Source organism: Equus quagga, chromosome 11 (assembly GCF_021613505.1).
Source record: "Equus quagga isolate Etosha38 chromosome 11, UCLA_HA_Equagga_1.0, whole genome shotgun sequence".
Taxonomy (NCBI): Eukaryota; Metazoa; Chordata; class Mammalia; order Perissodactyla; family Equidae; genus Equus; species Equus quagga.
Window position 1 is genome coordinate 9,062,236 of NC_060277.1, and position 21,709 is coordinate 9,083,944.

At 36.9% G+C, this 21,709-nt stretch overlaps 1 protein-coding gene across 2 annotated transcripts in view; it reads left to right on the forward strand.

Annotated features, from left to right (window-relative positions):
• PTPRK (protein tyrosine phosphatase receptor type K) overlaps positions 1–15,093 on the forward strand; it is a 505,438-nt gene extending 490,345 nt beyond the window's left edge. For both annotated transcript variants that reach the window (XM_046675015.1, XM_046675016.1), the window contains exons 22-30: positions 169–323; positions 2,432–2,567; positions 2,802–2,951; positions 3,839–4,012; positions 6,948–7,079; positions 7,216–7,341; positions 10,266–10,429; positions 10,752–10,887; positions 13,606–15,093. In XM_046675015.1, the coding sequence (XP_046530971.1) occupies positions 169–323; positions 2,432–2,567; positions 2,802–2,951; positions 3,839–4,012; positions 6,948–7,079; positions 7,216–7,341; positions 10,266–10,429; positions 10,752–10,887; positions 13,606–13,659 (1,227 nt within the window). In that variant the 3' untranslated portion in view covers positions 13,660–15,093. The remainder of the gene's footprint in view (positions 1–168; positions 324–2,431; positions 2,568–2,801; positions 2,952–3,838; positions 4,013–6,947; positions 7,080–7,215; positions 7,342–10,265; positions 10,430–10,751; positions 10,888–13,605) is intronic.
• Positions 15,094–21,709: the final 6,616 nt, after the last annotated feature.

A 21,709-nucleotide genomic window follows, 5' to 3' on the forward strand; every position in this document is an offset into this window, starting at 1 on the left:
TTCTCTGACAATAACGGTAAGCTCCTACGCCAGGTCAGGCCAGGATCCTTTTTCAGAAAAAGCATGATCTTGGTCGATTTTTCATTTTTTTCATTGCCAAGCAAGTCTAGTACCCATGATTGTGTGTAATGGTTTTATTGTGGTTCTTTGGAAACCCTGTTTACACAGAGGGGGTACAATGAGATCCGTGAAGTGAAACAGTTCCATTTCACCGGCTGGCCTGACCATGGAGTGCCATACCATGCCACAGGGCTTCTTTCCTTTATCCGGCGAGTCAAGTTCTCCAACCCTCCCAGTGCTGGCCCCATTGTTGTGCATTGCAGGTGAGTGGTGGTCCAAATGGTGTTGACTCTCTGCAGCCAGCTTTCTAAAAGTATCAAGACAAGGCTTTTAAGCACAAAAACTAACACGTGCTTACAAGGTTCCAGCTTGCATGTATTACAGATAAGGTAAAACAGCAATAAAATAAAAGTTAGCTGTAAGGAGGCTATAAAATAGAAACTTAAATAAATGTATTCATCCTAATGTGTGGCAGAGAAACTCTAGTGTCTAGACACTAGTCACTAGACACTAGTGTTTTAGTGTCAACATCTGTATTTTGTTTTTTATCACTTTTGCAAATCCCATATTGTATGGAATGGTATGTTAAAATAAAGATTTCTTACCAATTTAGTAAATTTCCAATTGAGTCCCAGCTTTTAAAACTAAATTTGAGACATACAGAGTTACTAAATGGCCTAAATTGCAAGAATTTACACTGTAAAACAGCTATTTAAGAATTTTTTTAAAAACATCCATCCATCAGTGGACCTTGAAAACTACATCAGTGAGATCCAGCAAATATATGCCAGAAAAACATGAACATTATATCAGACTTTCTTCTGATTAGAAACTTCTCTTAAAACAAGCATTCAGACACGCTAAAGGCAAATTACATGGTCTGATTTTGAGATGTGAACAGAAACAATATGTGCTGAATCTGAAAAGCTTTTCCTCAATGCTGCATACCATTCTCAGATATTGTCCCCTCCAAGCTATATAATAGACTGTACTTAAGTATTTTTTTCTTCCTGAAAATTCAACCTATTCACTATTTAAATGACCATGTACAAAATGGGGGGAAAAAACCACAGAGAATGAAATAGAAGTAAGGCATCCCGTAAGGATCAGATACTGTGTACCTTAAAAAAAGATCTTCAATTCGATCCTTCTCAAGAAATCTGATGTACTTTTCAATTACTTTCCTGTCTTAAACCCTGGGAACAGTGATTGAGAAGATGGTAGGCAAAACAAAGAAATAGAGATAGCTACAATATCTTTTACTTAAATTTCTTAAAGAACAGTGGGTTTAAGAGAAGTGACCAAATCTGAACAACAAAGAAATGTTAATAGCCCATCTGTGCAATTAGAAAATGAGATAAACAAGTTTTCAGTTCAGGGATGTCTTGACTTATCATAGAGGTTTACTTCCCTATGAATTGCTTGCTTCAGAGGTGCTCCGAGATTCTGAGATACTCTCTTGAAACACAGGTGTCATTTTCCACTTACACTCAGCTATCTCTGAATTTATGGAAAAGAAGAAGCTGACTACAAAGTGAACTCCCCCCCAGAAATCCCAGCTATATCTTGTTTGGTCCATTGACTTCTATTATAAAATTGGAGAAACATTCCCAAGGGGTGAAATAATCAACGGTGTATTATGATTCAGTTACTGAATTAAATACAGTAAAATAGTGGCTATCTTTGTGACCTGTTAAGAATTACATTCTGTACCTAACAATTCATTTTCATTTTTTTCTTCAGCTTGCTGTTCATATGTTCTTTCTACTATTGGTCTCCTCCCCATTGATAACCACCATTTTCTTCCCCACTCTCACCATTAGCACTTCCCCTGACGTGTGACTCCTCAGATTTTCCATTTAAAGGTTTTGGAATTAATTTTCTTTTACCTTGGTATTTACAAAAGTCTGTTTAAGATGTTGAGCCAGCATTCTTGCAGTTTGCCAGAGGACCCACAACTACATGAGTATAAGAGCCTTTCAATTTGAGGTTAAATTTTAAAGCATGAATCCACCCTTTGATCAGTTCTGTGAGCTTGAAATTCTGTGTATTTGATTTACATAAAATGAAGACTGTGTAAGCAAGCTATGGAACATGAACAACGTATATACAGTATTTTCAAAACACAATTTAATTTACAAAGTTTATATCTTTTAATTTGGAACTCTTGTTCCAATCTTCACTTGATAGCAAAGCAGATACTCTACCTGAAGTTATTTGTACACTGGTAAGTGTTTGCACAGTATGTACAAATGTTGTCTTGTACTTTGTTAAATCAATTTGATTCACCTGTCTGAAAGTCGAAAGGATCTTATTTAGGTTGCATAGACGTGCTTCCTGCAATTCTTTAGATTTGTTTAATTTTTTTCAGCGCTGGTGCTGGACGAACTGGCTGTTACATTGTGATTGACATTATGCTGGACATGGCTGAAAGAGAGGGTGTTGTTGACATCTACAACTGTGTCAAAGCCTTAAGATCTCGTCGTATCAATATGGTTCAGACAGAGGTATGTTGATTGTTGATTTACCACTAGTGGCCTTTTTTTTTTGCCCTCCAACATTTGTCAAACTAAACAGAAAATGTTTTTCACATAAGTCAATATTAGCTCATCAAGTCATATAGAAAAATATTGATATTTTATTAACATTTCCATATAGAGAAAATTATTTGTATTCTCCACCTTGATGTCAGAAAATTTTTATTAAAATAATACGAATTTTTTTTTTCTTTCTTTTGATAGGAACAGTACATTTTTATCCATGATGCCATTTTAGAAGCCTGCTTGTGTGGAGAAACTGCCATACCTGTCTGTGAATTTAAAGCTGCATATTTTGATATGATTCGAATAGACTCCCAGACTAACTCTTCACATCTCAAAGATGAATTCCAGGTATTTACTATTTCTAGAGCCTCTTTTATGAGCAATTCGTTACATGTGTTCTGGGCATTATTAATTCTTCTAAGGAAGGTCTTTCAAGTCAAATTTATCATATTTGACCCTATTTTAAGTATATGTGATACCTGTCTCTTTCATTATACATATTCTGGAATCACTTTTGTATTAATGAGCTCATATCTGCTGTATCTTGAAGGGCAAACGAGTTCAGTCTCAGAGAACAGTATGGAGAAAAGGTATCATAAAAGTCAAATTTGGTGGTGATTTGTGTGTATTTACAACTTGTGTTGTGCAGTCTTACGGATTTTGGCCTTGTTTCTTGTCACTTATGATGTGAAGTCAAGCGCATTGATGATAATAGCTGAAGTTTGTACTACACCTTGTCTCTAAATAACCCCAAATGTTTTCACTGCCCTTAAAACATCCCTGAAAGTATGTGAATATGAAGTCAAGAGTAGCTCTAGAAATCTACACTTTGCTTCTTGCCCAGTGCTCTTTCCAACATGTCGCAGCCTATCTTCAATTATGGCATATGCCAAAATGTGATACAAAGGATAGTTCCCAACTTTGAAGACAGGGCATCATCATGGGCTGCTCTAATTCTATTTCCTTTGGTTGGGCAATGCATTTTGCAGGTAACTGTGTTTATCTTTCCTTTTCCTTTAAGAAGCACCACGTTGAACAATGTGTAGATTGTTTCTTTGTCACTTCTCAGGCTTCATTAGCTTTAACTACAAAGTCTATCAGCCTGTCATCATGGCAGATGCCGTTGCCTGTACAAATCCTTCACTTTCTACTTGGCCTCCTGAATACTTGATGGATCTGTGTTATGCCATCAGATGGGTCACTGTCTTTTAACCTGGGTTCCCTTTTCCTTTTAGACTTTGAATTCAGTCACCCCTCGACTACAAGCTGAAGACTGCAGTATAGCATGCCTGCCAAGGAACCATGACAAGAACCGTTTCATGGACATGCTGCCACCTGACAGATGTCTGCCTTTTTTAATTACAATTGATGGGGAGAGTAGTAACTACATCAATGCTGCTCTTATGGACGTAAGAGACTGCTCTCTTTGTTAGTGTAAAGTGTCATAAAAAGCTACATAATACGATGAACACTGGCTAGTTTTATTTTCAAGAAAATTGAAATGAACTAAAAAGGAAAATTGGAAACTTTCATTGAAATACCTTTGTTCTTGGAGAATGATTTTGAATTTCCCCTACAGGGATTCTTAGGAACCGTAAGTTTCAGGCTTTATTGTAAACTTGGAGCTTGATTGTCACTTACTGTATTCTGTATAGGAACTATCTGCAGGTAATATTTTTCATCTTAATTATTTTCAGAAAAGAAAATCATACTTACATATTTTGAATACAGTTAGGAATGAATTTTTAAAATCACAGAATGCCATCCTACTAAAGTTGTGTTAATTTGCAAAATTTTTCTCTCTGATATTAATGTTCAGTAATTTATAGCTTATTTGTTTTATTGCCCATCAATTAACAGAGACTATTTATAAGTAATTAGGGAAGTCATGGAAGATATCATGTTAAGGCATCCATCATAACAAAAGAACAATCTGGCCCCACTCCACACTTCATAAACTGTAGATAGAAGAGCATGCATTCAGCATGTTAGCATCCCGTAGACAGGACAACATGGAAAGAGAGTTTTAAATTATGTCTTTGGCCACCTTGCTTTGATTACCTTGGGAAGAAGCAAGAAGGGTATCAAGGTTCAGAATCCTTTTAAGTAGTTTATCACCTTATTTCATAAACATTTCTAGTTTTTGCCTTTAGCCTATGGAACCATAGCAAGGAGAAATTAGAAGTCAGAGTTCATTCTTTTGTGACTAATAATGAAGCTTTCTAAGTTATTCCTCCTATTGTGTTTTCCAAAATTAGCTTCTGATAGTAGAGGCTTAGAAAAGCCCACATTCTACTTCTAAGACTAATCTTTTAGTCAGTTACTTTGCTCTTTTTTGTGCTGCAGAGCAGAATAGTCTAAAGGCAAGCTCAGGAGAAAAGTTCTCATCTTTGCCATGATCAGAGTCTTGCCCAGCCATTAATCATAGCCACTGAAATCAGATTGGATCCTCATTGTACCATTTCTTCCCATTTTAGTTGTCTGGAAAGGCAAATATACTAAATACAGAGAAAACACACAAAATCTTTTTGCTTCTGAGTCTAGATTTGGAGTGAATAAAGGAGGTGTGAAAAAAGTAAAGAGAAAATAATAACATTAGGAAAGATATTGATGCCTTTCAATTTTGTCTTTGCCATCTCTGTCAAATTTTTCTTAATTTCCAGGTGGTTTTCTAGTTAATATGAAGACTGAACTTTGTACTCTGCCTATTCCTCCTCTCTGCTTAATTCCTGTGATTCAACACAGATATATTTCATAGTGGAAACTGTGCTGTGGATTTAGTAGTATAGTTGGGACTTCAGAAAAGTAAGGTTTGGTTTGGCTTCCAAGAACAAGGCTCATTGGTCAACACTCCCTGCTTCTCCTGCCCTCTCTCCCACCATTCCTGTCATACACCCTTTTGCCATGCCCTTGAAGATTTTGGAGGAGGGGCCAAGGATTCTATGATTTAAAAGCCTTAGATGTGCTCCTGTACTTAGAGAGGAAAAAAATAGGAAATCTTCAGTCTTCTCACATGTCATCTCCTCATCCATCTCCCCTCCACTGTGACTCAAAAAATGAAGAAATAGCTTTTAGCCTCCTTTGACTTACCGTCCATGGAGCAGACATTTAATTGAAAGAAAGCTTCCTTCTTTCTTCTGATATTTCTCATGAGCCTTCATACCTTTCTTAGGAAGCACTCACTCCAGCTGCAGATGTAAGATCTTGAGATCCTTTGGAAGCAACCAGGTGAATCACCATCTACTCAGATTTATCCTGCAGTCTTCCATAGAGTGGAATGCCATGGTTAGAAGTATCTCCCAAATGGTGATAGGATCAATGAAGTTCAAGGATCAGTTTCTACACTGATGTTAAGACACTTGAAGGACTTGAAGAGTAGTGTGATACAAATGAGTTAGGAAATCACTGACAGTGTTTATCAACATTAGGGAAATCTATCTCAGGCAACTGTCAAGTTATTTTTTAGAAATCCTTAGTTTAAGTTATTACATAGAAATATATATTCCTATTTTAGTGTAGATCATCAGTCTGCAGAATGACAGATTGCCCAGGCCAGATGAGCATTGCCTTTACTACTCCCTCCTTCTGGAAAGATAATGTAGTGTGTCCCAATCAAGGGATGCTTGGCAAACAAGGAGCCACTCCCTCTTAAGTGAGGCCAAGAAGTGCATTGATTTTATTCTTTGGCACTTGAAAAATCCTAAATGATTGATACTATCATTCTGACCATTGATATACATTAGAAATGCCCAGGAAACTATGGGAAGTGGATTCCCTCCAAGATGTGCAGAATGTGCTCATGATATCCATATAATGTAAAAACACATGAGTTTGAGGCATGTGTGGTTTTTCTTATTTGGAGTGGAGGAGAGCTGAAAAGTTATATATATAACAGTCGATAGATGATTGCTAGATAGATACACACACACACCACCCCCAGGGAATTTTGTGCCTACTTTGCCTTCAACCTCTCAGGCAAATTACCTTTAGAAAACTGAAACAGCCTAACAGGTACTTCATGGAGGATCTTAACCTCAAGAAGTTCTTCAGTTTCTTCTTTTGTATTCATCCTGTATTTACTTTCCTCGACAAAGTAAAACAAATTCTTGACTTGAATTGCTATTGAGGCATCGAAGTCTTACCATGAGATTGACTAATTACTAGTCCCAGCACATTTCAGTGGTCCAAATCTGTTATTCCATGGCTTCTGCAGCAGTCTGGCTCCATCTCCATGTGAAGCTATTATGTCTTACTGATCCTACACTGAAATTTATTGAAGCTGCTTGTACAACTGATCATGCATTTTAAGTTCTTTGTTTCTCCATCTACCTTGTTTCTTCACAGAGCTACAGGCAACCAGCTGCTTTCATCGTCACACAATACCCTCTGCCAAACACTGTGAAAGACTTCTGGAGATTAGTGTATGATTATGGCTGTACCTCCATTGTGATGTTAAATGAAGTCGACTTGTCCCAGGTTAATGGCTATGGGTTGCTTTTGTGTACTTACGCAGAACTTAATAAAGTAGTAATAAAATGCTAAATCTGCTTTATACTTACTTAGAAAAAAATCATGCTCATTTTCTTTTTCTTTCAAAATGTTCGTAATCTAGGGCTGCCCTCAGTACTGGCCAGAGGAGGGAATGCTGCGGTATGGCCCTATCCAAGTGGAATGTATGTCTTGTTCAATGGACTGTGATGTGATCAACCGAATTTTTAGGATATGCAATCTAACAAGAGTAAGTTAATGTTTAATCGTTGTAACTGAGCGGATCCAAAACAGGTGATCCTAACCATGATGGGGCATAATTCCATTCAGACAAGAGGGAGAGTAGAATTAATAGACATTATGTAATCAATCTCAAAGCTAGTAACCAGCTTATACCTTAGGACTAGAACAAAACTGCATTGTAAAAACAGGCAAGCAGAAGTGCTGGAAACTAGGTTTCCTGGTCAGTTACTGGACTAACATATTCCATCTATAAATCTAGATTCAGATGCACTGGTTCAATTGAGTTTGATTGCCTGGACCTGGCTGCTGATCATATGTAGACTTATCTCAAGGTTGACTGCATGTGTTATTAGTATAGACATCCAGCCCAGAAAAGGCGTGCAATTGAAAAATAAGAATATTATAATAATAATAATAATAATGACAGAGAAGATGCTTGACCTCGGGAGTAAAGGTTATGTCAGATCCACCATTGTAGAAGGGTTCCATGTCACTATTGCAAGTCCTACATGTGAGAGAGAACTCCAGCCACCATTGATTCTCCTCCCACCTACAATTTCATTTTCTAGACATCCCAACATCTGGCTCTGCCCAGATCTGTAGACAGAACCAGTGCTGCTGCCACTTTGCCTTTCCCCAGGAGCTAAGTAGCAACTGTGTCCCTCAGGAATCTTCCTTTCCTTACTTTTCATGTGCTTTGAGCTAAGTGACAAATTAAGCTTGGAGTCTCTCTCCTTCCAAAAACAAAAAATACTAATAAAAAGTGTTTAGATTATGTAACCAAATAGGAAGCAGAATTTGAAAAGAAAATATTAGTAACTTCCATGTAATAACTTTTTTCTTAAAGAGAAAGCCTGCTTTGATTTTTAGAGCAGCAGCTCTATGTATGTGTGTTATTTTAAGTGTGTGATTAGGATTGTGGTGTTTCAGTGTTCCTCATATCAAAATGGCTATATGTGTTTCTGGTTAATAAGTCTATATGTATATAACTATAAGCAGAGGATAAAATTATATCCAATTCTCTTGCTCATTTCGGTGGAGAAAAAAGGATAACTTCAGTGTCATAATATTCATGCATATCTTAGATGTTAATTTAAATGGAATCTCATTATGTCTGCACATCTGTGACATGATTCTTGTAATATTTTAGCTGAGAAACTGTAGCTGCTAAACTAAGAAAGTAAGACTTGGATGTTAATTGAGCTGTTTTGTATGAAAAATATTCTGGGAACAGGAACTGAAATCTGTGCTACATTTTTTTGTCAGCATATTTGTTTATGTTTCTCTGTATTAAGTGTTCTGGTCGTTATTAGTGCATGCTTTTTTTCTGTTCTAAATCTCATTATTTAGTGTTATTTACTTCATCAGACATTTAGTATGCACCAATGAGAGTTTGGGTGTTGTACTAGGTAGGTCCTTGTCCTACCAAAGATTTATGAGCCCTTACCATGTGGAGCTTCAGATCTGATGCCTTATGGTCTGGTTTACTCACGAATTGCATATTCTTTCTTACGTTTTCATTTGAGGGTTTAAGCTTTGGGCTCATTCATTCAACAATACTATTCTCTGGATAGTATTTTGCTAGATTCTAGTGACACAGAGTTTAGGGGAAAAAGAGAGATTTCCTGTCCTTAAAGAATTTTATTTTATCAGGGAGCACAACTGTGTAATCAATTATTTATAAATAATCGTTAGTTATGAGTAATTAGTTGATTAAACTAATTGTATAATCATTTATTCACAAATATGAGAAATTTTATAGAGAAAAAATACAGAATACAGAGTGTTTGACTGAGTGATCTGACATAGCTGAGTGATGGTGATCAGAAATGACTTCTTTGGGGCTGGCTCCGTGGCTGAGTGATTAAGTTCACGTGCTCCGCTGTGGCGGCCCAGGGTTCAGATCCTGGGCACGGACATGGCACCGCTCATCAGGCCACGTTGAGGCAGCGTCCCACATTCTACAACTAGAAGGACCTGCAGCTAAGATATACAACTGTGTACGGGGGGGTTTGGGGAGATAAAGCAGAAAAAAAAAAAAAAGGAAGATTGGCAACAGTTGTTAGCCCAGGTGCCAATCTTTAAAAAAAAAAAAAGAAAAGAAAAGACTTCTTTGAGGTAGTGATATTTAAGCCAAAATTTGAAAAATCAGTAGAAGCTATTGGGGGGTGGAATAACCAACTATCCTGCTTTACACAGGACAGAGAGTTTTCCCATGACATATGAGTTTCAGTGCGAAGACCAGAAAAATCCTCAGCAGACCCAAGACAAGTTGGTTACTCTCTTTGGGATTGAGAAAGGCAAACAAGAAGGAAATGTTCAAAGCAAAAGGGAAAAATGTGCAAAGTCCCCAAAGCAAGAAATGAAGTTGATATATGGATTAAAAGGCCAATGTGTCTAGAACTTGAACAGTGTGTTAGAATAAAGGGATGGTTGGAGAAGGAGGCGGAGCCAGATCATGTTAGGAGTTTTAAGCTTTAGCAGCAATTTGGATTTTATGCTAAGATCATTTGGAAACCATTAAAGCGGGGAAACGACAAGATCCTATTTGCATTCCGAAATAATCCTGATGCATGCAGTAAGAGCCGTTTGGAACGGGATCAACTAGGAGGTAATTATATAAGTTGTGATTGGGAGTGCACTGGTGCCAGTAGTGGAAAAGAGGAGACAAATTTGAAAGTTATTTAACTAATATAATCATACAAATTGATTATTGGATAAGGGTATGAGAGAGAAGCTTGCATAAAGAATAATTCTCATGTTTCTTGCTCTGTAACTTAGAATGTTTCTGCACTAGTATGTACATATTTCAAAGTTACATCAGCTAGACTCGTGTAAAGGTCATTTATATCATGGTGTAGATTAGTATGCACTTTTTAGTAAGAATTCTAGTCCCAACTTATTTACGTAAAAATACTTTTCTCTCAACAGCCGCAGGAAGGTTATCTGATGGTGCAGCAGTTCCAGTATCTAGGGTGGGCTTCTCATCGAGAAGTGCCCGGCTCCAAACGGTCATTTTTGAAACTGATCCTGCAGGTGGAAAAATGGCAAGAGGAATGCGAGGAAGGGGAAGGCAGGACGATCATCCACTGCCTGTGAGTGCGGCAGCGTGGCCTGGCTGTGCAGGGGCGTGGGGCTCACTTCCTCATTAGCCTTCCCATTGTCTATGTCAAAGAGTGTCTGACTCACGTCTTAACAGACCTTTGTAGATATTATTTTAAAATAATCTTGTGTCTCATTAAGTTGCGGCCCTCTATGCCCATGGCGTATTCCTAGGCATAAGATACTGAGCTAACGTCATCTTCATGTGTCCTTCCTCTCTGCCCTGTATGCATACATGCACACATATGAAGAAAAATTAAGACACAAATGGAAAAAAATTTAGAAGATAATGGAAGCGAATTTCTTTGCTTTCAGAAATGGTGGTGGGCGAAGCGGCATGTTCTGTGCCATAGGCATTGTTGTTGAAATGGTGAAAAGACAAAATGTTGTCGACGTGTTCCATGCGGTCAAGACACTAAGGAACAGCAAGCCCAATATGGTGGAAGCCCCGGTGAGTCACAGGGTTTTAGATGGAGAAGGGTGGATAGAGACTGGTCACTCATATAGCTGCTTATTGATTTGACTTCATATACACATCAAGAATTAGATGTGTCAGTGAGTCTTTTGGGACTTTCTTGCCTAATTGATAAATTGCTGAGTATCCCCATCTCCCCACATGAGCTTAATCACATATCACATAAACTGCTAGTGATGAAGAAAACTGTTTTCACTTAATTTTGGGAAATGTATAGGATTTTCTTTCTGTTAGAGGCAATAAATATTTGCAGCAGTTAACTTTGGTAAATGGTTTTATATTAAGAATAAATCCTGCTATCTAGGCTTTATTCTTGTTTATTTTTATTTCTTAAAGCATCTTGAGTTAACTGGTAAATCTTAATCTGAGGGATATACTCATAGGTTGCATCAGCACTTTAGACGCCCGAAGATTTTAAAGGGCAACTGAAATTTATTTTTGTCATTATCTATAATTCTTCATTTCTGTTTGATTTATAAATTTTCACACTGTTGTCCTTGACAGTTTTCAGCTTTTACCAATTATAGAGTGTAGTTCGTATGATGCTACTTGAATTTGCCAGGGCTCATAAAATCAGAACGCAGCTTAAAAAACAAGAGCAGGTAGGGATGTGTATGTGGGAGTTCATCCGGGTGAAGGTGTATGCAGAGTAAGAAAGAAAAACTTCTCTAGCATATTTTACTTCTAAAAAGAGTTGTCTGTGGCTTACACATCTGTGCATGGTGGGATAAGGTCAGGAGCAGCTGTGTAGTGTGTGCTCACAGGAAGGTAAACCAGAAAAACCAAGGCATCATTGTTGCTTGCCCTACATTTATCGAGATGATCAGATAACTAACATGAGCAATTCAATAAACCTTTAAAGTATTTTCACCACTTCCTGCTCATGGATTGTTCACACAAGAGCTGCATTGCTTCCTGAGACAAAAATCTAAAGAGTTACATTTATACTGTTTCACTTTTAAGAGTGGTGACAAACTTCTTCCCTCAAACCCCCTCACCCTACCTCATCCCTCAGGCTATTGCAGTCATCCAGATGAGACGGTGTTGGTTTTGACTGGGGTATCGGCAGTGGAGGTGGAGAAAGGGGAATGGATTTGAGGGAGTTTTTGAGGTAGAATTCTCAGGTCTTTGTACAAAATGGATGGGTAGTGATTATGTCTTTAAATTGTTTGCAGTCTGAAGATTTCTTAATGTAAACTCTGCCTCTCTCTCTCAGATCAAATCTTAAAATCATCAATGAGGTCACTTCTGGCCTCAGAATTCAAATTTTACCTCCAAATTTAATTCTGATTTCCCACCATTACTTTAAAAAAAAAAAAATCTCTGGTTAAACTCTGCCATTCTAGAACCTTCCAAAGAATTACTGTTTACCTTTATGTTCATGTCCCCTGAATTCTGACTAAACACCCCACCCTCTGATTTGGGTTTGATCAGGGTTAATGATTAGTTCAGTGTGCTGTTGAATTGAACTGTCAGGTTTGGTAAGGAAATTTACAGTGTAAACCAAATTGCTGGAGGCTTAACTGTTTTCAAGCACTTGTTGGTCCTTCAGACACACTTGCCACAGAGGCAGGCTAATTTAAAATCACACCTGCTTGATATTTAGGGTAGGATTGATAAAGACCTCTTGGGGAAAGTTATTACCCTAGTTTATTGCTGGAGACACCTGGAAGTTCTCTTTAGAAATAATACATGTTTTAGATTGGGAAATTTTTAATGAGTTACATGTTGTAAGTCATAATTTTTAATACAGTCTCTGAATTTTTCTAAATTCTTCATGATGGAGCAACAGACAGATGGACTTAAAAGGAAAGGCAGTTTTAACTCAAAAATTTTATTGCCAATCAAGTTGTCTGAAATATATAAAGCAGCAGAAATCAATTTTGAGGTATAAATAAGCTCAAAAAAATTTAAGAACTACTAACTACTCTTGAAAAATTTACTTAAATACTTTGATGAACCAAAAACTGTTTCATAAATTAAGAATTTGGAATTGTGAAGAAAGGCAGTTTGAAATGACTGGCTTTTTTCACTGCTGAGAAAAAAAATCTGAAGTGTGGAGAAGAATATTTGCACATGTTCACTGCAGCATTATTTATATTAGAGAAAAAATAAACCCAGTTTAATAGTCAAACAATCCATATGTTAGACTTTTATGTAGTATTAAAAGAGATGTTAATGACCTGGGGAAAAGAGGCATAACAATGTTAAACAAAAGAAAATAAAATATAAAATTATATCCTCAAGTGCATGTATGTAATTATATTTCTTCTAAAATAATAATTTCAACAATGCGTAAAAAAGGACTGAAGCAAAACTAAGTATTTTGACAGCAGTTGTTTCTGATAATAGAATTATAAAAACTCATTTTTCCTTTACTGGGAGATTTTTCTGTAGTGATCAGATACTACTTTTATAATCAAATAAAAAATACTGGAGATTTAAAAAAAGTGATAGAAAATATGAGGCAAAGCTAACCTATCTTTTATATCAAGTTTATTTTTCTTAAGCAGTAATCATTAGACTCCAATGTAAAATACATATGCCCAGATATTAAACTTGTATATAGAAAAAATAATTTTGTAATTCTTGAATAATCTAAATTGGTTGCCCAGTGTTCTTTCGGTAGCTAGGATTCACCATCAGTCTCCGCTGTCGTAACTTTCCTCAACCCTCTTGTATAACGCCTTTCAGGAGCAGTACCGCTTCTGCTATGATGTGGCTTTGGAGTACCTGGAATCCTCGTAGAAGGTGAGACTTCACAGTGCGTCCAGCTCAAACCTGCTCGTCTGTTGAGCCCGCGGCTGTTGCACCTGTGAGACCTGTGCAGAGAGATTTTCCTGTGGGGGGTGGGAGACTTTTACATTCGAGAGGTGAAAGTATTTTTCTTATGAAGTTGTGTATCTTAATAAAAAGGACTCAATTAATTTCTATGACTGTATGAAAGCATCAACATTTCGTGCCACATAAATTATATTTAATAAGAACCAGATTCAAACGAGGACTGATCAGTGTTTGTACAGTGAATATGCAGCCTTTTCTCTCCTGGTTTTGGTAGAGCCAGCCACCATGTTGCATGAATTAATACTTTCTATGTGGCATTTTTCTCCCTTTTCTAGATAAAAGATGTTAAATCTTTAAAGGAAGAAGAAAGAAAAGCTGTGCAAATTCATAGTAAAGTTCATTTTTTTATATGTTTCAAGTGTAGCAGATCTCTATATAAATATATAAATATATATAACTGGCTTATTTTCTTTTAATGTGCAATGATGGCTGGATCATTTAAAGTTCTTTTTAGAAAAAAACATAAGCCAAAGACTCAAGTGTAAATATGTCTATATGGAGAAAGCACATTCTATTTATTGGTTACTTACATTCCTTTTTTGATGGCTAAAATACTACCACCACACAATCATTTTTTTTTTCTGAGGAAAGCTTTTTCTTTCACTAAAATCAATTGTAAACGATTTTTGTAGATTATTTTTTGTATGTTTTAGTGTAAGTAGAGGATAAACTTTTTATTCATAAACCAGGAAGCGATGTTCTTTATAGTGATTCTCTTGTGTACATGCTTGTGAATTAAATTTATGTAAAACACCTTGGTGATTGGGTCTTTTAATATAGGACCAAATTAAAACATTTTGCTAGAAATGAGTAATTTTTCACCATTTCACTAGGTAAATAATGGTTTGGTGATCATCTATGAGAACTGCACACATTCAAAGGCCTTGCTGATGACTTGTACAATGTTGAACATAGCCTTGAAGCATCATTTACATTTTAAAGGGATTGATCTTTTCAGCCTATGACCGAGCACGGGTCAAGAAAACAAGATGGCAACATTCGTGCTTTTAGCGTCAAGTTTTAGCAAACTGTAAACTGGCAAGGTGATAAAGTATTTCTTTTGATGTTTACATACACAAGGTTTGGTTCTGACCATAGGAAGCGTGAACAAATCAGTGCCAGATTCCTGTTTTGTGCATTGTTACGGGATCTCAAGTGAACCTTTCTAAACGTGGTCTTGTTCACATGCTCCACGTAGCCGTACCTTTCCATCATCAGCTTGCAGTGTGTTATTGACTAAAGCATTCCAGTCCCCTTTCTAGATTGCCAGTACATGACATGGTGCTTATAAAGATTTAATTAAAGTAAGAGTGAAATAAAGTTTTTATAATTACAATAGCTATTGTTTGCACATCATTTTCTCCTCTTAATTTTCATCCCTTCACTCCCAAATGAATAGTTTATTCTCATTGATAGAAGTAGACCGCAAAAATTCTATTAAAAGTAAAACGAATGTCCAAGCACTAATTTCTTCCATTTTTATTTCTTTAGTTGAACGTCCAAAAGTCCAGATGAGTGGAGGGGGGAAAGGCCAGGAGATTGACGTCAAATTTCTTTTTTGTATTTCTGTATTTTTGTGTCTCTATCCTTTTATGTAATATACATTTCCTTACTTCTTTCTCATAACAAACTTGGCAAATAATAATAATCATCCCTGTTTTACCAATGATGAAACTGAAGCTAATGAAAAAGTAAATGATTTGTCAATAGATTCAAATCTGGGTCTGACTGTCCACTAAAGACACTGCTTCCCAGTGACATGACGAAGAAATCTGGCACTTCATTCTTATTGTTCCTCATTAATTGATTTTCTCATAAAATGTTATCATTATGGGCATCTTCAAACTTCCATTCGCTGTGTACATTATTGGAACATTTGTGACTTTTATTAGTAAGAACTTCGATAAGAAAAATTTTATCTTTTCGTAGGAAAACTTACTTTTCATTTAAACGTGGATGCATTTAACAAAAATTCCACAAACTCACCCACAGTTTCTTTCCCTGGTGACATTCATGATCTTAATCCTATGGAGGATTCTGCTTTGTTGCATGACCCTGATTTCATTTCTACTCACGATTGCACCCACATACCACCAAAATCACCATGAGCGCCACTGTCCACAAGACTCAAGAGGTCCCTGTGGCCTCCGAAATTCAAGCAAAGAACAAAAGGAGTCCTCTTTCTCTCTAACAGGAAATACAAATTTCATGCTTGCTTTGTTTGGGCACCACAGAGGCCAGTTCATCAGGAGACAACGGAGTGGGGAGACCAAATCTGTTCTTCTCAAAGCTCGTCTTCAACAAGTCATAGTTTATACCCTTGTGGAGCTCCCTGAGTAGTCCCATGCATGGTCATGTCCCACTCAGTTGTGGCCCTCTGGGCAGGAGATGTTCTGGCAGAACTCTTAAAAAGTGGTCGTGCTTTCCCAAGGTAAAGGCCTCCTATCTCTGTATCAGTTATTCCTTAAATGGCTGTCATGAACTTGAATTTTATAGATTCCTTTCCCATACATTATCACTAGGGAAATGTTGGAAGTATGTGGGCTAGAGACAAGCAAATGGGAATTTATGTATTTCAGCCAAGTACTTTTGAAAATAAGTGTTAACCATCTAATCTGAGCTGCCTAGCCTTTTTCTAAGGTTTAGTCTTTGGAGAAAGGAAAGGTTTTTGCATGAATGTGTTGCTGTATTGCAGCCAGATGATCTCTGACCTTGAGAGATAAACAACAACAGCAAAAAAGATATTTTTGCCTGGACAAAGGAGAGCACAGTCTCACTGTTGACCTCTACACTGATGTGCTGATGTACTCATTCAGCATTCCCCTCACTGAGACTCTCTTGGGTTCCAGGTACTCATGTAATAAGCTTAGGAGTCAGATATCAACAGCTGCTCCCTCTGAATTCTGCTTCGTTGTCAGAAAAAGATATAGATAAAGAAAGGTTCGTAGCATCTAAAAAACTTATAGACACCAATAAATATTAAAATGCAGGCGAGAAATGACTGTAGCTCAACTAGAAATATGAGATAGTCTGTTAGCCTTAGAAGATCGCCTTTGAGATTTGCTTCACTTTCACAAGGGAGTAACAATTGTACATTTGTATTTAATTTCTGTGTGCTTCAGCAAGCAGTCTTTTTTCATAACAAAATAGCCAGAAATCAATATTCTGTCTCATACCCGAGTGTAATATGTAGAATATTTACTCTATAAAATATTTCCATGGGCAGAAACTCGACAGCCTCCCTAGAATCATTTCAGTGTTTTAGTAAACAGCCCTATTTAATGTAGGAACAATATGCTATTTTATGCAATATTATCCTACGTGAAGATAGAAGACAGCTCAGCTGTGCCTCCTGTAATAATTTCTCCTTAAATATTATTTCATAAAATCTCCCCACAGTTTAGGGAGCCTTGAAGTGGGAGACATATTATCTGAATCTCTTCACAACTCTTGTCTGTTCAAGTGGTCTGCAGAGGATTAGAATATTATCTCTCTGAAGCTAAAAGGAAAAGCTCTGTCCTGGGATCTATTTTAAGTAAGCTATAAGTGGCTTTTGGAATATAAATTGTCCAAAAATCAATGGAAATGTGGTAGATATATAAGACTTCTGAACTTCCAGCTTCCTCCAAAGTGAATTGAAATGCTAACCTGGAAGATATCAAACACCATAGAGACACTGTTGTTATCATATCCTGAAAGAAACCGACGGAAGGGGTTTTTTAAACTATTGAAACAAACATAAAGTCCCTACTGAATATCTGAGTGCTCTTTCTTTAATGTTAAGATCTACTCAGGGAGTGGGGCGGGGGTGTGGGGTGGTAATTTTATGACAAATACTCTCTCTCGTGATGCATCACTGATAGAATGTCTTCATTCAATACCTAAAATCTAACCCAGAAAATTGAGTGTTGATTTATTCTGATGTAGTTATGTTCATTTTAACATAGTCTTACTAGACTTATAAATGTTATTAGTCTTGATTCAGTTAGAGGATATATAGCATTTAGGCCAAAAAGAAAAAGCCCAACAAAAATCCCTCAGTACTTAGATGCAGTCTAAGTAGATGCAGAATATAAAGAACAAGAATGTCTCAATTGAATCAGCAATGAGTTCTTTCTTAAATAGATGTTAGAATGTACACACGGGCGAAGTCCATGCATTCCCACTATGTTGCCTGGTCTGAGACAAAATCAGTTTGGGAAAGTAGAGAGAGCAAGATTGCCATGGCATCCATTTGCTATGTGCTTAGAAAGAGAAGAGGCAAACTCAAATGTCTGCAAGGCCACTGGTACTGTGAGTGAGGGAAATAGGCCAGGTCTGTTTCAGAATGGCCGCTCAGGTTGTACTCTTATAGCAGACATCCTTAGCTTGTGCATTTTCGACTAGGAATATTTTTCATCTCTATGAAAAATAACTGTCTCCCATTTTTATTGTGACATCTATATCCCTCCTGGTCCGTCTTGCATTTTCCCACCTTTGATTGAAAGATGGATACTAGATGTTCTGCCATCTTCAGTTCTGCTACTGGGAACACAGTAACATGGGACTGATGACAAATGACAACTGTTGTTTCATATGGGGACCAGAGGGAACAAAGTAGAAAGGCTGCTCCTCTTTGGACTGGAAAGCATTTATAATGCCCAAGAGAATGGCACACTTACTTCCCAGCAGCCCTTGCTTCATGGGAATATGGACCCAATGGTGTCTCATCTCTCGAGTGTGAAAATGCAAATTTTTATGTGAACTCCTAAAATGTTTGAATGTTGGCAACCAGTTAAATACAAAAACAAAAATAAACTTCTGGCCCAGCTCTGTGGAAAACAAAACCTGTCAGAAGGCTGTATCTGGTGTGGTTGTAGAAGGGCCGCAGGCTTCCGGTTTGTCACCTCCATGGTAAAATAACTGTTATTTTCCTCTTTTGACCTTTTAAAAAAGTTTTTAAAGAAACAAAAATTTTGGTTCTCCTAAAATAACTGTCATAATTATTTTTTCACACTTATTCTTTGGTTACTATTTGCCTTGCTTTCTCATGTACTTTTTTCTGTTTTAAAAATGTGTAGATGGATCTCAACACCTAAGATGAAAAAAAAACAAGGTTAATGTCTTTCTACTCTCTCCTACCTGGACTCAATTCAAAACAGCATATTTCAGAAAGTAATTCACACATTTCATCTAGTAAGCACCCCCAAAATGATGACTAGAAAATAATTCTTCTGGAAATAATAGTATTGAGAACTCAAAAGAGGAGTGCTTGTTCTGTAAGCCATGGGGTGGCCTGAACCATTTGACTCACAGGTGCAGAAAAGCATCTGTGGAAGCACCACACTTCCAGATTGTGATGGTACATGCTGACTTCCATGGCAGGTGCAAAACAGTATGGGCTCTTGCCAGCCCACAGTGGGAACCTGGACTCCGGTTCCCTAAATCTAATTACCTAAAGCACAATCAGCAGACTGAAATTGATTTCTTTTCACCTTCGTGTTATATTCTTGGTATGATAAAGCTAGTAAGTATTCGTTAACTGCTTACTTTCCAATGTCAATTTCTGTATTTTCTGAATTCAAATGTGGTCATTCAGGGAAAAAAATCTACCTTCACATAAGAAATGAGAGGGTTGCTTTTCCTCATGAAATGATAGCAGTTAGAGGGATATTTGAGGTTATCAAATGCAGTGCCCTTATTGTTTAAGAAATTAAATCCTGGAGAACTCATACGTCTATCAGTAAAGGGCCAGATAGTAAATATTTTAAGCCTTGCATGCCATTGGTCTCTGTTACTTTTGTTGCTATACCTACACTTAAAGAATGGCCAAAGGAAGTTCTTCAAACAAAAAAGAAGTGAAAAAAGAAGAAATTTTCAAGCATCAGAAAGGAAGAAAGAACAATGGAAAGAGCAGAATTATGGGTACATACAATAGAACATCCTTTTCCTCAAATATTTGTCTTATAAATTATTTTTGATGATGGAAATATGAATTATAACACCATCTGATATTCACAAAAATGGTATTTAAAAGTTATGAAGAAAAAAGGATCTAAATAGAAATAAGGTTTCCATACCTTACTCAAGGTAGTAAAATAACGATACTCTAGATTGTAATAAATCACATATGTATATGGTCATGCCCAGAGAAACCACTGAGAACTAAACCAAGATATGTGATCAAAAACACTATAAATGAATCAAGATGGAATCTTAAGACATGTTCACATAAACCACAGGAAAGTACAGAAAGAGAAACAGGAATAAGGACCAGAGAAAATAAACAGAAAACAAATAATGACAGACTTACAGTCTAACATATCAATAATTGCTTTAACTGGTCTAAAAATGCCAATAAAAAGACATAGATTCATATATTGGATTTTTTCTTTTTTAGACTTTTTTTTTTTGGAGGAAGATTGGCCCTGAGCTAACATCCATTGCCAGTCTTCCTCTTTTTTTTTTTTCCTTTTTTTCTCCCCAAAGCCCCAGTACATAGTTGTATGTCCCAACTGAGAGTCAATCTGGTCCTTCTCTGTGGGAAGCCTCCACAGCATGGCTTGATGATTGGTGTGTAGGTCCACGCCCAGGATCTGAACTGGCAGCCCTGGCCACCAAAGTGGAGTGTGCAAACCTAACCCCTCAGCCTCAAGGCCAGCCCCTATATTGGATTTTTTAAAAAAGCATGATTCAGCTATATACTATATACAAGAAATGCTTCATATTCAATGAAACAGGTAGGCTGAGACTAAAAGGATTGATAAAGATATATCATGCAAACATTACATTTAGCAAATAATGAGTGGCTGCAATTAACATCTGATAAAGTAGACTTATGAGCAAATAAAACTACTACATACAGGGACATTACATAATGATAAAAGGATCAATTCACAAGGAAGACATAATGATGTTAAGTGTGTACACACCAAACCACAGAGCCTGAAAATGCATAAAGCAAAAACTGATAGAGGTGAGAGGAGAAATAGGCAAATCCACGATTATGGTTGGGAACTTCAACAGCCCATCCCCAACTGTAACTGATAGAACTAGTAGGTAGGAGCTCAGCAAAGTTGTAGAAGATCTGAACAACACAATCAACCAGCAGGATCTAATTTAAAAATACAGAACACTCTACCCAGCAGCAGCAGAATACACTTTATTCCAGTAACCATGGAACATTCACCAAGATAGCTTACATCTTGGGCCATAAAACAAATTTAAAAGAATCCCATAGAATTCACTAACAGAAAGGCAAAAGGAAAAATCTCTAAACGTGGAAATTAAGTTGTACACTTCTGAGTAATTCACAAGATAAGGAGAAAGTATCAATGAAAATTTTTAAAACAGACCAGAAAAGAAATGAAAGGACAACATATTAAAATATGTGAGATGTGGCTAAAGCAGTGCTGAGAGGGAAACTTATAGCATTGAATGCTTACATTTGAAATGAGATAAGATCTCAAATCAAGTCAAGTATCTAAGTTCCTTCCTCAAGAAAATAGAAAAGGAAAGACAAAATAAACCAAAAGCAAGCAGAAGAAAGGAAATAAAGATAAGAGGAGAAATTGATGGCAATGAAAATAGGTAAACAGTAGAGAATATCAATGATACAAAAATCTGGTTCAAGGGCTGGCCCTGTGGCCGAGTGGTTAAAAGTTTGTGCATTCTGCTTCAGCGACTCAGGCTTCATAGTTCAGATCCTGGACGCAGACCTACACACCACTCATCAAGCCATGCTGTGGTGGCATCCCATGTAGAAGAACCAGAACGACTTACAACTAGGACATGCAGCTATGCATTGGGGCCCTTGGGAGGGAAAAAAAAAAGAGGAAGACTGGCAACAGATGTTAGCTCGGGGCCAATCTTTCTCACACAAAAAAAGCATACCTTAAAAAAAATCTGGTTCTAAGAAAAATCATTAAAATCGAGAAGCCTCTAGCAAGACAGACAAAAATTATAAAGAGAATAC